Below are 14,819 nucleotides of genomic sequence, written 5' to 3'. Positions count from 1 at the left end.
GCATTGAAATCAATAGGAGTTAGGTGCATGGGCACTTCTGAAAAATGCACTCAGCTCCTATCTGCATCTTTAGACACCTAAATACCTTTAAAAACGTGGCCTTTATTCTACATCCACACGAAACTGGGGTGGGAGGATGGGTAATAGGAGGGCTATACACAGTCTGCATTTTTTGTTGTTGTTTCTGTCCTTCTGAGAGGAGGCAGGGAAGGAACAGAAGCATCAAAAAACCCTAGATTTGATGAGTTCGTTAATCGGTAGAATTTTATAATCTTGAGGCTGCCTTCCTAAAATTCTCTGTGGGGAAACCCAGCTGTAGATCTCTGTATTTCATCCACCTTGCAAACAGATTTGCAGAACTAGAAGCATGCTGCACAGCTGAAAATGTCCCCAAAGGAATGCTCCTAAATCTTGCAGACTTCAGAATATGGTTTACATTTTTTTAAAGGTTAAAATCCAGTGTAGTTGTATTGATACATTTAAACAAAAGATAAGAGCTGAACAAGCTCAAGGTTATGCTCATCGGCTACCTCCAGCTTGTGAAAGAGTGATTGCTAGCTACAGGAGGCAACATAATGACAAACTACCCTTTCCATGGAAGTCAATGTTTTAAAAATCTACCAAAATCATTGAGAACTGGAATGGACTTGAGATCTGGCCGTAATAGCCTTCTTTCATTACATCCTTCATATTAATTTCCCAGAGAAGGGTTTGGAGGGAGGCTATTTTCCTTTCCAACTTTACATCATCTCTGCAATATTTTATTTCATTGACTTCTGCATTTCTTGTGCTGGTAGGGAAGCAGCATGGTTAGTGGTTAAAAGAGGCAACTGGGAATCAGGAGTCCTGGGTTCGAGTCCCAGTTTTGCCCTGATTTGCGCTGTGGTTTTTTTTAAATGTCATTTACACTCATTTAAACCCATGGGGAGTTACTTCTGTAGAAGAGCAGAATTGGGCCTCTATACTTCTGTTTATAATGTCAATTTTGAGTTGGATAATGTTTATTTCATGGCAAGGCTTATTTAATAGGTAGAATGAGCACTTTAAGTAAAAGGAACTCAGTGATTGTAAGTTGCTGTTATTGATATGGGTTGAAGTTTAGTCTACTATGAGGGACAGTTCTACTAGAGGATATTATGAAAGGTGTACTCTGAAGTGGTACTCTAGTTAAGTCTTCTGTCAGAAAAATGCAGCTTTTATATTGTTGGAATCTTGCTCGGGTCAGAAATGGTGGGAAGTGGTTACTGATCAGTGGACTAGTGATACTCAGTGCCTGTTCAGTGACCTGTATGAAATGAGTGCATGGTCTTTCTCAAGTTCCTAATTTAAACTTATTCACATCACAGAATTGACAGTGATTAGTTACCTCGTTTGCTACAGTGCAGTAGAGAGGCCAGGGATTGACAGGGTATGGAGAGTGGACTATCCTCCTTCCCCCGCCCCCAGAAGCAGTCCTTCCAGGGTGTGGCTGGGGCAAATTGGTGAGCTTTGTGGGAGAACTTTCCTTGTTTGCTGCCTCTGCTGCACCTCTTCTATGGATAAGTAAAGGACTTCAGTCCCTAGGACTGTTGTTCTGGAACTCTGGCTAACACCAAATTTGCACACTTCTTTTTTTTAAATAGATGTACAGGTTTTCAGAGGTGCTTAGCACCTACAGCTCTCATGTCAGTGGAACCTGCAGTTCCGTGGCATAAAGTAAAGTACCCTTTAAAGTCTTCTTCCCAGGGGAGTGATCACTTTCTCATAACAGCTATAATGCCCAATTCACCTATATTATAATTGGTGCCCCCTCCCCCCGCCCCCAGTGAAGACACTGAAATGTTATTTATGAAAATGACTTTAAGAAAACTGGCATACCACTTGATATGGCCATACCAGCCAGGTTTTGTTTACCATACCGTGTTGTGCGTGTGTGTGTTTTCAGAAAACTGTAGCTCTGTAGCTTCTAAGTTGGACTTCCACAGCAGTGTGTGTCTTGAAATGCAAAGCTGTTTTAGTAAGTCTTGGTAAAAATAACCTAGTCCAACTGTATTTCTTACACTGATTTTAAAAAGTGTTTTGAAAGGCAGTGTGTGGACAGTTCGATACAGTGGAAGGAGCCAAATGTTTATTTTAAGATGCGTTTGAACAAATCTGCCTACATAAACTTGCCAGTGTTAAGAAAGAGGGGCTCTGCCCCTTTTAGATCACAAAGGCCTCTCAGTGGGGGGATGGTTTTGGTAATGGAAAAAACAAAAAAGCTTCCAGTATGTGGTGGAGGAGGTAAAATAAACAAACAGCAATGGATGATTACTTCGCTCCATCAAGGCTCCTTTATCCTCATAAGCTCAGCCAGTGGTCAACATGTTAGACACCCCTCCCTGTTTCATCCATCCCTTAACTGTGCTCTTTGACAGCATTGGTTTATACAGCTGGGGCTTTGGGGAGCTTTATGGGAATTGCTATTGAACAACAGACATGGAGGTAGACAAAGTACCTATGGAAGGGTGAATGGCAGACTTCCTTTGAGTTTTCCTGGAGTGAGAGATGCTGGCCTCAATTTTTTTTCTTTTACTGCCAAAGATTTTAAAGTGAACACGTTTTTACAACTGTGTTTTAGTTCTTTGTACCACACGTTGTATAAAGAAATAGAAGTAGAGACTCCTCACAGTGTTCAAGTGGATTGTTACACTGTCTCTAGACATATGTCTCACATTTTGATACTTTGTGTGTGTGTGTGTTTTTTATCTATGGGTGGGTGTGTATATCTAGGTATTATAAGCACTGCAACACCTATAGTTCAGGTACACGCTAAGGGGCCATTTTCAGCTGTTTAACTTTTACAAATGTTTGTCTTTGTGGCTGAAACTTGGCTTGGCAGGTACTTTTATAGTCGTGTGTGCGTGTTTCTATATATATGTGTGTGTTTGTGTGTATTATATATATACACACATACATACATATGTTTATATACATACATAACATTTATTTTATTTATTTATAGAGATAGCGAGAAGGGGGGGGGAACACCCCAAAACAACTACCCACAGATGCATGCAGGGTTCCCACTGAAGTCAATGGGAGCCCATGCGCATATGTGGAGTACGTTTGCACATGTGTGTGGGAGTATGAATATTCATGATGTTACAATGTTAGAGACTCAGAAGTCAGAAGATGACAAAATTAAGGCTCTTGTGCAAGTAAAACCCAGACCCAAAGGGGCATATGCATTGCAACACAGTCTTTCATTGGATGATCACATTGTATTTTTTGTTACTGCCTAGGTCTTTTAAAAAGAAAAATGGAGAATCTAATATAAGCATGTTCAACTCTTAGCAAGACAGCAATAGAACATTCTGCACTTGACAATATGTGCAGTCAATGAAACAGGAGTCTTACCTTAGTCCGTGTACCTTGCTATTTTATTCCATATGCAGTCCCCCTATTGGAGGAAAGGAGGCATGAGTCTCTGTGAATAATCTTAAGAGACACGTGTTCACACAGAACCAGTGGAATGTGTGGAGAATGCTAAACTTCTGCTTTACAAAATTCAGTGTGTCTGAGCAAAATCTTCTTTTTTATTTAGACACATAACTTTCACAAATTGCAATATTTTTACCAACTTCTGAAAGGCACATCTAGGACTTAAGACCTGTCTCCTTGCCAGATTTCAAGATTTTACTTCAAAATCCTGAGATGCTATATTCAAAAAAGATTGCATTTTTAACTTAATGGGAGGAAATGACATTTTTCCCACTTATTTTATTTTCAAAATTGGCTTGATTGATTTTTCCCCACTCAATCTTTCCAAAAATATTTGCTCCTCGGCTACGGAAGTATTTGCCAAATATCAATCCAAAAGGTTTAACAAAATTGTAAATGTTAAAGAGCTGAAAATAACATCTTAGAATGAAAACACTTTAGGCACTTTAACTGAAGTGGTGTTCTGCCTATAATATATAATTCTAATAAATGCATACACAAGATCTCATTGAGGCCCCAATCCAGTTCCCATTTAAGTCAATAGTAAACTTCTCATTAATTTTAATGGTGAAGGATCAGGACATGAATGTCACGTGCACACACACACACACACATATATATAACCCTTGTTTAAATATAAGTTTCACTTACATATATAGGTGTCACTCTGTAATTATATACGTTTCTTCTGTAAATGTCATAGATACGAGTGGCACTTATAGGTGGGATGTATATAATTACAGTCTGAGTGAAACCTATAGTTAAGGTGCAAAAGTGTTAAAGTGTTTGTGTATTCAGGGAAAACTTGTATATGTAGTTTATATCTGTATGTTTATTAGAATTACACATAAATACAGCAGAAACTATTCATACTGAACTTGGATGTGAAACTACGTTAAAGCAAAGTAGAATAAAACTCCAGAATTGTTTCTGTGTATTTTGATGTTCCAAATTCATTTCTGATTATAGAGGACCTCTGATTAGGGAAGGTTATTATTTTAAAAATAAAGAAGAATACCTTCAAAATAAGAGCGTTTCAGTGTGTATTTAGATGGTGGCGGTTTGTATCTGTTGCTTGGTGATCAAATATTTAATGCATGAACCTGGGCAGCTGTTTGTTTGGAAATCACAGTATTAAGCAATGGCTTCATGGGTCTGAGAGCATGGAATAGTGGGGGAAGCTGGCAGTTTCTCACTAGATTTCCGAGTCAAAGAAGTGGCTCATCATACTGAAATCAAGGCTTCTGGTGGTAGGGAGTTGTTGCTGTTAATGTTGATTCTAACTAACATTATTCGTCGTTTAACATTATGCTGGTAAAGAATTTGGTTTCAGTTTGATTAAGCAATTACTATGGAGGGGCAAGGGTAAGCCCCCAAACTTGTGCAGAGTCAAAAGTTTTAACAATAACTAGTCTTTCAAAGTGAATCTGTGCTTGCTCACATTTCTCTGTCATACGTAAGCTATTCGTAATGGTCAAACTCTTAGAGGACTTAACAGCTCAGTGTTTTGCTGTATTTGACACTAATGTCAATGGAAATTATTTGTATGTCCGTGTATGTGGAGAAAGATGAATAGACTCCTTCCAGCATGCAGCACAATTTCCCCACCCTGACACTGGAGGTTGACTGAGAAATATTGTTTTTCATTGTTTTCAAAAAAGCAGTTTCTACAATAAAGCTCCAAAGGTTTCAGTGTTTTGATTGTCTTATTTGATCTGATCCCAATTTGTAGTTCAGCTGGCAAAAGAATGACGCTTACCTAATGTTGTAGGGATTGTGACATTCAATAGCCTAATGCTGACTAGTTCATAAACCTTTACAAGAAAAACAAATACAAACACCAAAATCTGCAATTTCCACTGTGGTAGGAGGATGAATGTTGAAAAGGAAAGAGAAGAAAATAAGATTGCTTATTAAGTGGAAAGATTAACAGGGAAATGCCTGTAGAGGTATAAACAGGAAAGAAATAAAATGAGGCAAGGGCTAATTTAGAGGACATACTAGAAAATAAGTGAGCTTGTGGATTTAATTCAAGATCATCCAAGCAGAGGCTCTTTGCATGCAAGAAGCCAATGATCAGGCTCAGTTTACTTGAAACATCAACAATGACTGCATCCTGCTGTTTCAGAGTTTGTGCTGATGGATGCTCATTGTGTTTGACACGGCCCCATTACGTTAGTGTGTTTACTGTGATTGTAGCTGTGTTTTGGATTTTGGGCTCTTCTCTTGCTCAGAGCACTGCAAAAGTCCAAGTTCTGAAGCTTCATCCTTTAAAGTGCACACATCTGCAGAGGCAAGGTCCAATCCTACAGAAACTATATTGTTTCTGTACTCTGGGTAGGGTATTAGATTTTTAGTTCTTTTAACTGATATACAGTACAAGACATTGCAGTCTAGTAAATTTGGCAGATCTCAAGCTGATGTTTATTTGCTGTGTGATGTTGCACAAGTCACTTAGCATTGCCGTGCTTCAGCTAGGCAAAGTGTAAAATAATACGTACCTTTCTTTGAGATCCACAAATGAATAAAGAACTATATAAGGTCTACAATAGGCGAGTGGCGCTTGTCCTCTTGTTAAGAGCTCCTTCATCACCTTACAAAGGATGTAGTGGTTGAGGCAAGGGCTCTTAGCCTCAGCAAAGCTGCAGGAACCATTTTACTTCATAACTAGGTGAGCCATATCTACAGCACAGCCTTTTATTAGCTGGATGCTTCACAAGGTTAGCAGAATACACTGTGAATAGGGTGACCAGATGTCCAGCTTTTATAGGGACAGTCCTGATTTTTGGGTCTTTTTCTTGTATGGGCTCTTATTACCCCCTCAGCCCCATCCCGATTTTTCACATTTGCTGTCTGGTCACCCTAATTGTGAATAACATACTGTGCATATGCAGCATGCAGCTTTTCCCAAAGGGTTACACTAGAGCTAGTCAGACGATGGATGTTTTTTTCCTGTGGAAAATTTCAACAACAAAAAAATATATAATGTTATTGTCAATGGAAAATTTCAATTCTTCATTGATCCCGCCTCTTATTCCCCACCAAAAAAAAAAATCAGTTTTTCAGTTTTCCGATTAAAAATAGAAAAATGTCAAGTAAAGCAGACATTTATGTGAAAATTTTTGCAGTTACAAAAAAGTTTTGATGGAAAGTTTTTGACTATTTCTAGTTATACATGCAGTCAAATTGAAACCATGTTCCCTTAGGAGTCTCAGACACAAGTCTCCTCAAAAAGAACAAATATGATAAATGTCCAGCTGTTCTGGCAGGTAGGGCTGTTATACATTAAAACTGTGCTTTTTTTTTTTTTAAATGGAGAAAGGGTCTTCCCCCACCATTCTCCACCTTGTTCTGAGGCAGAAACAACTGAACTATTTTTGCTCAAACTTTAAAACAAAAAACAAGAAAACCCACCGTCAGTCAAAAGTCAAACCTGAAAAGTGGAAGTTTTGGAAAAGAGAAGAGCGAGGGAACATATTATGTTTAAATTTGAAATTATTTCAAAATTATTTATTATTATTATACATTAAATTATTAGGGAAAATTAATGATAGTAGTGGTAACTACTTTACGTGCTGTAATAATTTTCTATGCAAGACTGTTATACAGTTTCCACCTCGGTGAGTTTAGTTTTCATTAACAGTCATCTTAATCACTGCAAAGGCAAAACCATTCAGAACTTCTTTTTTCAATAAAGTTTTTGTAACATGCATGCATTTGAAGAAGGTGGCTGATTGATATGTTCTAAGAAAGTATAATTAATAGATTATTTGTCCCAGTATGAGTGACAGCTGAGACATATTTTTCCTCTTTATTCTTGTGCACACATTTTAATTGATTAACAAAATTTTTTTAACTGCAGAACTGTTGCAGTGAAAAGTTGCACGCCAGACTGCAAGTGATTCAAAATAGTTACCATCTGAAGTCTGTCAGAAGTGCAGGGCACTTTGCTCCTTGAAGGGCTTGCAGAGTCAGGGAACAGCAAGCCCTGGCTTAAGGAGAAGCCCAGCAGTTTGGGAATCAGCAGATGCAGCTAATGAGTGGCTCTCATTCCCAGCTGGAAGATATAAGAGGAGGACCTGGCTCTGTAAGAGAGAAAGAAAGACAGACACACAAACACTTCCCCTCAACAGCCATGATGGCTGCAAAAGGCAGTTAGTCTCAGGGGGACCATAGGACCTAAGAGAGGGCTGTGAATCTTGAGCTACTGGCAGTGGGCAGAGGCCCCTGCAGTATCAGTCCAGGTCAGGACTATCACTTTTGTTACACAGAGGCTCTCTTACCTTTTTACATTTTTTGCATATCTTGAAGACTAAAACAGAGCTGGGCATAGCTGACTGTTTTGTCTCCAAGCTGGGAGACAGACTCAGCAGACTACACTGACCCGTGTAGAAGGAGCTGGGGTCACAGCACAGTTCCTGGTGGGACAAAATGCTGGATTCTGCCACCCTTACTTGTATTGAGTAATAGCTTTATTATCTAGGTAATCTTGAAGAAATGAATAGGGCTATTTGGTGAGGAAGGTACTACTTACTTAGTGTAAGTAAACAGAGAGGAATTTGGTGCCCAAATGACCATCATAATTAACATGAGTTTTCAGCCTTCGTTGGGAGCCTCTACAGAGAGGGGACAGCTTGAATGAGCCTGGGAACAGAACTGTTCTCTCATATCTAAATGTGATCAGAGGTGAGATATGTTGGTGAGCATGTGGGGAATTCTGATAACTCTAATAATCTGTTCTTGTTTTGTGGAAAAGCAGAGTCTCCAGGGCTCCCAGTTGAACACCTTCTATAAGTACTACGTTTACTACAGGAAAATGCCCCTGTAGATTCCACTGCAGTCTCTGCTCCTCTCCTTTTGGTCTCATACTATCATTAGAAGATTGAACAAAGAGTCTGATCCAAAGCCTGCAGAAATCAGTGGAAGTCTTTTCACTGATATCAATTAGCTGAGGATCAGGCCCTTAGAGTAAATTCATGTCACGGTCTCCTTATTAGTTTGTTACCCCTAAATTCTTGCAGAAGGTGAGAACTTTGATAGCCTTTTGTGTGTGTCCATTCTTGCCCCACAATGCAGCTTTTTGTCTACTATCTGTGGAAGGGGTTTGAATGTTTTAACTCTGCTCATGAGAAGGACTTTGCCTTTTTTTGAAGCAGAAAAGAAACTCAGGAGGTGAGCATTTTCATGCTGATTTGGAAACTAGTTATAAGACTGCAGTCAGGCGCTGTCATGCCTGGTTATGGCGAGAAAACAACAATGCCTTTCTTGATAAGGGAAAAAGGAAAAAGTCTTGCACAGTCAAAATTTTGACGTACAATTTAAATCATCTCTACGTCCTGTGGACTTGGAGCTGTCAAAAAGGCAAAGCCTGCATTTGAATGGAAAAGCTTTTTATTTCTTTAAAAAGTGTACCAGCTATAATTATCCATAACTATGCAGGCCTGTTTTAATGCTGTTTTATAATTACAGGTCTTAAAGCTAGATTATACAAAGTCATTTATACATAGTCAGAACAGAAGGACTTTGGGAGTTTTTAACCTGTAGATTGCTGTAGGTTGTGGCAGCTGATGGGATTTTGGCTGTATATATATGGTGTTAGCTGTGTAATGATTGATGAATCCCTTAATTAATTCCCCAACAAGTTAAGATTTACAGTCTCATATCTTTTTCTCTTGACACATCTGTGTTTGTCACTTTTAAAGACATGGATAAGCCATTTCTTCAAAAGCCTTTGTGGATATCTGAAACATTTCTGGGGTATTTTGCTGAATGTAACAAGATTAGAGTTTCATAATTTTATGGAATAAGCGATTGAATTGGGATTGATGTTGGTTATATACCAGAGGGCACCATCTCCTTGAATACTGGCTGCCTCTGTGGATTTATTTAGGGTATGCAATTACTTATCAAATGATCCAAAGCCAAATGAACAAATTGAAATATAGTGGGGGACTTTTAAATGGGCCTCTGTTTACAGTCTTTCAACAGGCTACACCTTTATTTTCCATGCACTAAACTCAAATGTGTCTAGAAGAAATTGACTCCTACTCTTTGGTACACTGAAGTGGTTGGGCTGGAACCAGCACTCCTTGCAGTGGAGGAGAAGGTGTTGCATTTGGATGTAACATAGCATTTATTCTCTTAGGGGGAAATCCTGGCCCTATTGAGGTCAGTGGCAAAACTCCCTTTGACTTTAAGACTGAAATCCTGATGCTATTAATCTACAAAGAATAAGTGATAAATTGAATGAGAGTGAATGGACAGGTGGAGCTGAAGGCCAGCAGAACCTACTGCTGTCAGATAGCTCACATGCCTAGTATAGTATAGATCATACTTTAGCCAACTATGAGTTAAAAGAATAAGATTTTACTGAACTAATAATGTAACTATTGACAGCAAACTTGATGAAAAGATAGATCTGCTAATTGTCTTCTGCATTCCAAACCAAGATACATTTCCTAACAGAACGGGTCCTCTTAAGTGAATTAGTAATGGGTCTGGACTGGAACATCAGATCTAAATCCTCAGTTGCAATTCAGTCTTTGGTCAAATTGAGATCAAACATGAATCCAGCTCAAGCCTATCTCTACAACTAGCTGAAAACTGAATCCAAATGCACATGAGCATTGGGGTGTGAGTGTAGTTCTGAACTTTGGGGACTCAGGTCTGTCTCAGAAAATTAATACCATATTGCTTTGTCTTGTGCTTATATTGGGTAGAATGAATTGGTGATAGGCAAATTCAGTTCTGATTCAACTCTTAACTACCTGTGGTTATACTATTATTTTGACCAAATTTTGTCTTTGATACGATGCACAGAAACATATTGATTTCAATGAGAGGTGTACATCAAAGCTCAGAATTTGGTCCATTATTTAGCTGACTTTACCAACTATGCCTATTTCTTGCTCTCTGTATGAACACACAATTTACACTAGTGTAACTGAGAACCAAAGCTCGGAGAAGCAAGGACTAGATATTCAGCTGGTGTTAGCTGATATAACTCTCCATAGGCTGAGGGTTTGGCCCAAGATGGTTGCATTTTTGTGTTCTATCAGTATATTCTTTGCCACACCTAATTTTAAAAAAAAATGGTAAGGAAAAGAATAGACCTGCTAACCTTGTTACTCAACAACTGAGCTCTTTTAGCTAATTAACCATTTTCCTTTGTATATTATTTATAACTGGAGCTCAGGGTTACTTGTATGCAGGATAGGTGACTCTCACTTAATACCTAGCATTAGCCCAGTAGGAAAATGAAGCTGTTCAAAATGTGAGGGGGGGGGGGAAGAGAATTCAAAGATATAAAGTGTTGGAGTCTTTAAAATGTCATTAGAGGGACCAATAAAGCTGAGGAAATAATGAAAAAACTAGCAGTGAATGAATTCATTTTGTCATGTTTTCTGCCCATGAACCTATCAGAACAATTTGATGCTTTCTGCTGTTACAGCCTCTAACATTTTATGCCCTTTATGATGGGGTTTCAGGTTGGAATAGTTTTCACGTCTTGCCTTTACTTGTGTGAGTTTCCTAGATATATGTAGTGAAAAATTAAATACTATTCTATTGTACAGGATTGCTATTGAATACTAACGGTGGTAATGAAATTACAGGGCCAAATTGTATCAGATTTACATTGGCTCAAGTAGAGGGCAGGGCAGAGCTCTGCAGCCAGTAAGACAATCCCACCCTGAACTCCCTGGTACATATGATAGGTGTGTAGAGAGTATACCTCGGAACGGTGCTGCTAGTTTCCTCTGTGTGTCTTCTCAGTCTCCAAGCCAGTGAAAACTGGAAGCAGGACTGTGGACCCACCTGCTTACCTGTCGCTCTTGCATTAGGGTGGGTAGGGCATGAAGGGAGCAGTCCTTGCTCTCTGTCAAACACTTATCACAGTTGCTACTGCAACTGTGATTGGACCTTATAGGGGCTGGGCAAAATAGGAGAGAGTTTCTTGTGCCCTCTCCCTTTGCACTATGGTTCAAAGTCTGGCCCATGGTGTTATGGACTAAAAATATAGTATTCTGTATTAAAAATAAATAAGAATGTGTCACCTATCTCTTCCCCACTCCCTTCCTTTCTTTATATTTTCCTGTAAGAACTTAAATTGTTCCCTTTGGAAGCAGTGGCCAGCAGGAAGTGGCGATGAATCCTGGCAAGCTAATTGAGCACTGTAGAGGGATCTATATATTCAGGGGTGGGGCTAGTAGAAGAACTTTGAAATGCTCTTCAGATTCTCCTCTTCCTACTACACAATGGAACTCTGTGACATCATTTGCACTTATTCTATGTTTAACGCCGGTGAAAGTTCTTCACACCAAGTTGGGTGAAGAGTATATGGAAGAGACCCTCATTTCAGATAAGGGATCCTAACTATGGATAAAAGGGTACAATGTGTATCGCTGTGGAGGATTTTGACAGTAGCTTACAGTATTTTTTTCATGGCATTAGCTACATTTTAAAAGCTAGAGCCTACACTTTCAAAAGTGACTAATGTTTTTGAGTGCCTCAATTTTCAGATGCCCAACTTGAAACACTATAAACAACCCCGATATTCAGACAGTAAGGGTACGTGTTCACTACGTGCCAGATCGGCAGGTAGCGATCGATCTGTCAGGGATCGATTTGTCACATCTCGTCGAGACGCAATAAATTGATCCCCGAATCAATGCCTGTACTCCACCTGGGCTTGAGGAGTAAGCGGCGTCGACGGGGGAGCTGCCGCGGTCGACTCGCCACCGTGAGGGTGGCCAGGTAAGTCGAACTAAGATACTTCCACTTCAGCTACGCAAATAGCGTAGCTGAAGTTGCGTATCTTAGTTCTAACCCTGCCCCCTCACCCCCCCGCCCCAGTGTAACCCAGGCCTAAGACTTCCTAAAAAACAAGTCTTTTTAAGGCATCTCAAAGTGAGTAACCAAAATCAGGCACTCAAAATCACTTTTGAAAATTTAAACATAGGTTTCTGTCTCTTCTACTGCAGAATATGAATAACTCTCATGGATTCTGTAGCAGGGGAATTAGGGTCTTGGGACTTCAGACATGGCTGTAAGAACTTGAAGTATCTCAGCTAAGTATACAATACTGTTAGCAAGAGTCTATCTGATTAACTCTGTCCATATGCATACGTTTGAGCAGGCATACAGATGTGAGAGTCTAGAAAACAGAATTTAGGTGATATGTATAAAAGATGCTAGTCCATTGGAATAAGACAGAAAATACAAGCTGGTTCTCTACATATAAATAGTTGCATATCTCCAGTCTAAGTGTAGGTTCTGTGGGTTTTTTGTGGGGGTCTGAGTTTTCTTAATATAATCTAATGTGGCTTAGGGGGCAGAACTAAAAATGAAATCATTAAAAGCAAAATAAGTCACAACAAAGGACTGTTTTAAAGTCACTGTTTGTTTTCAGACCCAGTTGACTGCTGCTAAGAACCATTTCGTGCTCAATATGCCAAATCGTTTGGACATGCTTCACATCACAGCAGCCCCACATGTGGTTCAAGAGGCTGCTGGACTTTTGAAACACAGGTTTTAACTGGAAAGTGTAAAAATAGGTGTAATTAGAATCATAATTGCTGCACTTTGGAGGAGCAGCAGTCTTTTACTATTCCATTCAGCTTCTCTCTATAACTTTTTTATTTACAGTCTTCACTTTTCAATCTCATGAATATCCATTTTTCATTAAGTAGTAGTATTGTTTTTAGTAATATAACTGGTTTATTTGTCCCTTCCCCTATGATTATATCCTGGCTGAATGGGTTCCTGCTTTAAAATCAGTACTTTCTTGCTTTTGATTCCATTCCTTACAACAGATGCCTCTTGTTAGAACACAGGTCCGTTATGCCACACACAAGCCTTCATTTTCAAGAACAGTGGTAAATTAATTAGTGATGGCAAACCTCAGAAGGTCTGGGTAAGTCCACAATGTTTGGATACTTATCTGGAACTCTCTGTTCTGGAAACCAGGTTAGAAGTTTAATGGGATTGGGCTATCTTGTGAGCTTTTTATTACTGCTTGGTTTGGATGGAAATACCATGATGAATATAGCTTTTCTCATGATATTTTGATTTTTCTGATCTCCTCTGAAAACAGGAGATGCAAAAGGATGTAAGAAGTTTATTGTACTACTTTGTGAATTTTTTTTTTTAGGGGGTCCAAGTTTTGACTGAAAGTTTGGGTGTGGTTTTTCTATGTATGTTTTATGTGTGTTCTTATGATATTTCTGATCCAACTGTAAATTGCAAGTATAGGATATCTTGACAGGTAATCTTTATTCAATCCTTAGAATCCAATTTTTGTAGTGTCAGGCAGTTTAGATAGTTTAAGCATCCAAATGTTTAGATACTTATTAACACTAGACTTGTGAACCTTACAAGTTTCTTCCAACAATACTGTATTTTACCCTTCACTTTGATAGGTGGCTTTAGAAACACAAAAATTTTAGCTTGAAAGCAAGATATTTTTTTTACTTTACTTTCTTGGATATCATTAGAACAAAACAGATTATTGTCCTTTAAAAGCGAAGTTGATGCTAGTTTGTCCTGGGAGACGATCCATTTTCTATAGGCTCTTGCAAAATGTAAAACTAGATGGGTATTTTTAAAAAGGAATTGCATTTAATTATACAGTGTTCTTAGGTGAATTTTCATGTTTAAGAAGCTGGAATACAAGAGAGTGCTGTATTAGTGTATTATTCTCACAACAAACAAGCACTGTTCTGTTGCTACCTGCTTGGCCATTGTTCCTGATTGTATATGCTTTGCAGTGGTATTTGGATGGTTTCCTGCTCTCTGCCAGCACAAAAAAGGCATTTCTGTTACAATGGCCCCTAACCACACAATGACGGCATTAAGGATTTATTTGGAGGTTTTATTATTTTCTCCTCTTTTGTTCCTTCCAGGATGTCTTCCAAGCGACCAGCCTCTCCGTATGGGGAAGCAGATGGAGAGGTAGCCATGGTGACAAGCAGACAGAAAGTGGAAGAAGAGGAGAGTGACGGGCTCCCAGCCTTTCACCTTCCCTTGCATGTGAGTTTTCCCAACAAGCCTCGCTCTGAGGAATTTCAGCCAGTTTCTCTGCTGACGCAAGAGAGTTGTGGCCATAGAACTCCCACTTCTCAGCACAATACAATGGTAGGTTGGCTCATGGTCTGTTGTGCTTACATCCATTCTTTGATTGTGCATCTACAATAGCTTGGCATCCAGATATGCCCTTTATACAGTATACAGTTCAGAGTCACACGTACCGCACCATACTACAATAATGTGAAAGTTTTGACCTAGCTGGACTGCCTGCCACCCCCATTGCCAATGCTAAATCATTCTGTTAAGTATCAAACTCCACTTTCGCTCACCTC

General features: G+C 39.1%; 1 protein-coding gene across 5 annotated transcripts in view; it reads left to right on the top strand.

Moving 5' to 3' along the window:
- SOX5 (SRY-box transcription factor 5) overlaps positions 1 to 14,819 on the top strand; it is a 547,425-nt gene that overhangs the window by 223,454 nt on the left and 309,152 nt on the right. For 3 of the 5 annotated variants that reach the window (XM_073318355.1, XM_078849534.1, XM_073318345.2), the window contains exon 2: positions 14,364 to 14,595. In XM_073318355.1, coding sequence (XP_073174456.1) covers positions 14,365 to 14,595 — 231 coding nt within the window. In that variant the 5' untranslated portion in view covers position 14,364. The remainder of the gene's footprint in view (positions 1 to 14,363; positions 14,596 to 14,819) is intronic. The other 2 variants (XM_078849539.1, XM_078849535.1) reach the window with 1 other exon arrangement.

Source organism: Lepidochelys kempii, chromosome 1 (assembly GCF_965140285.1).
Source record: "Lepidochelys kempii isolate rLepKem1 chromosome 1, rLepKem1.hap1, whole genome shotgun sequence".
Classification (NCBI taxonomy): domain Eukaryota; kingdom Metazoa; phylum Chordata; order Testudines; family Cheloniidae; genus Lepidochelys; species Lepidochelys kempii.
The sequence above is the reverse complement of the archived record's forward strand: the minus strand, read 5'-3'. Positions and strand labels throughout refer to the sequence as shown.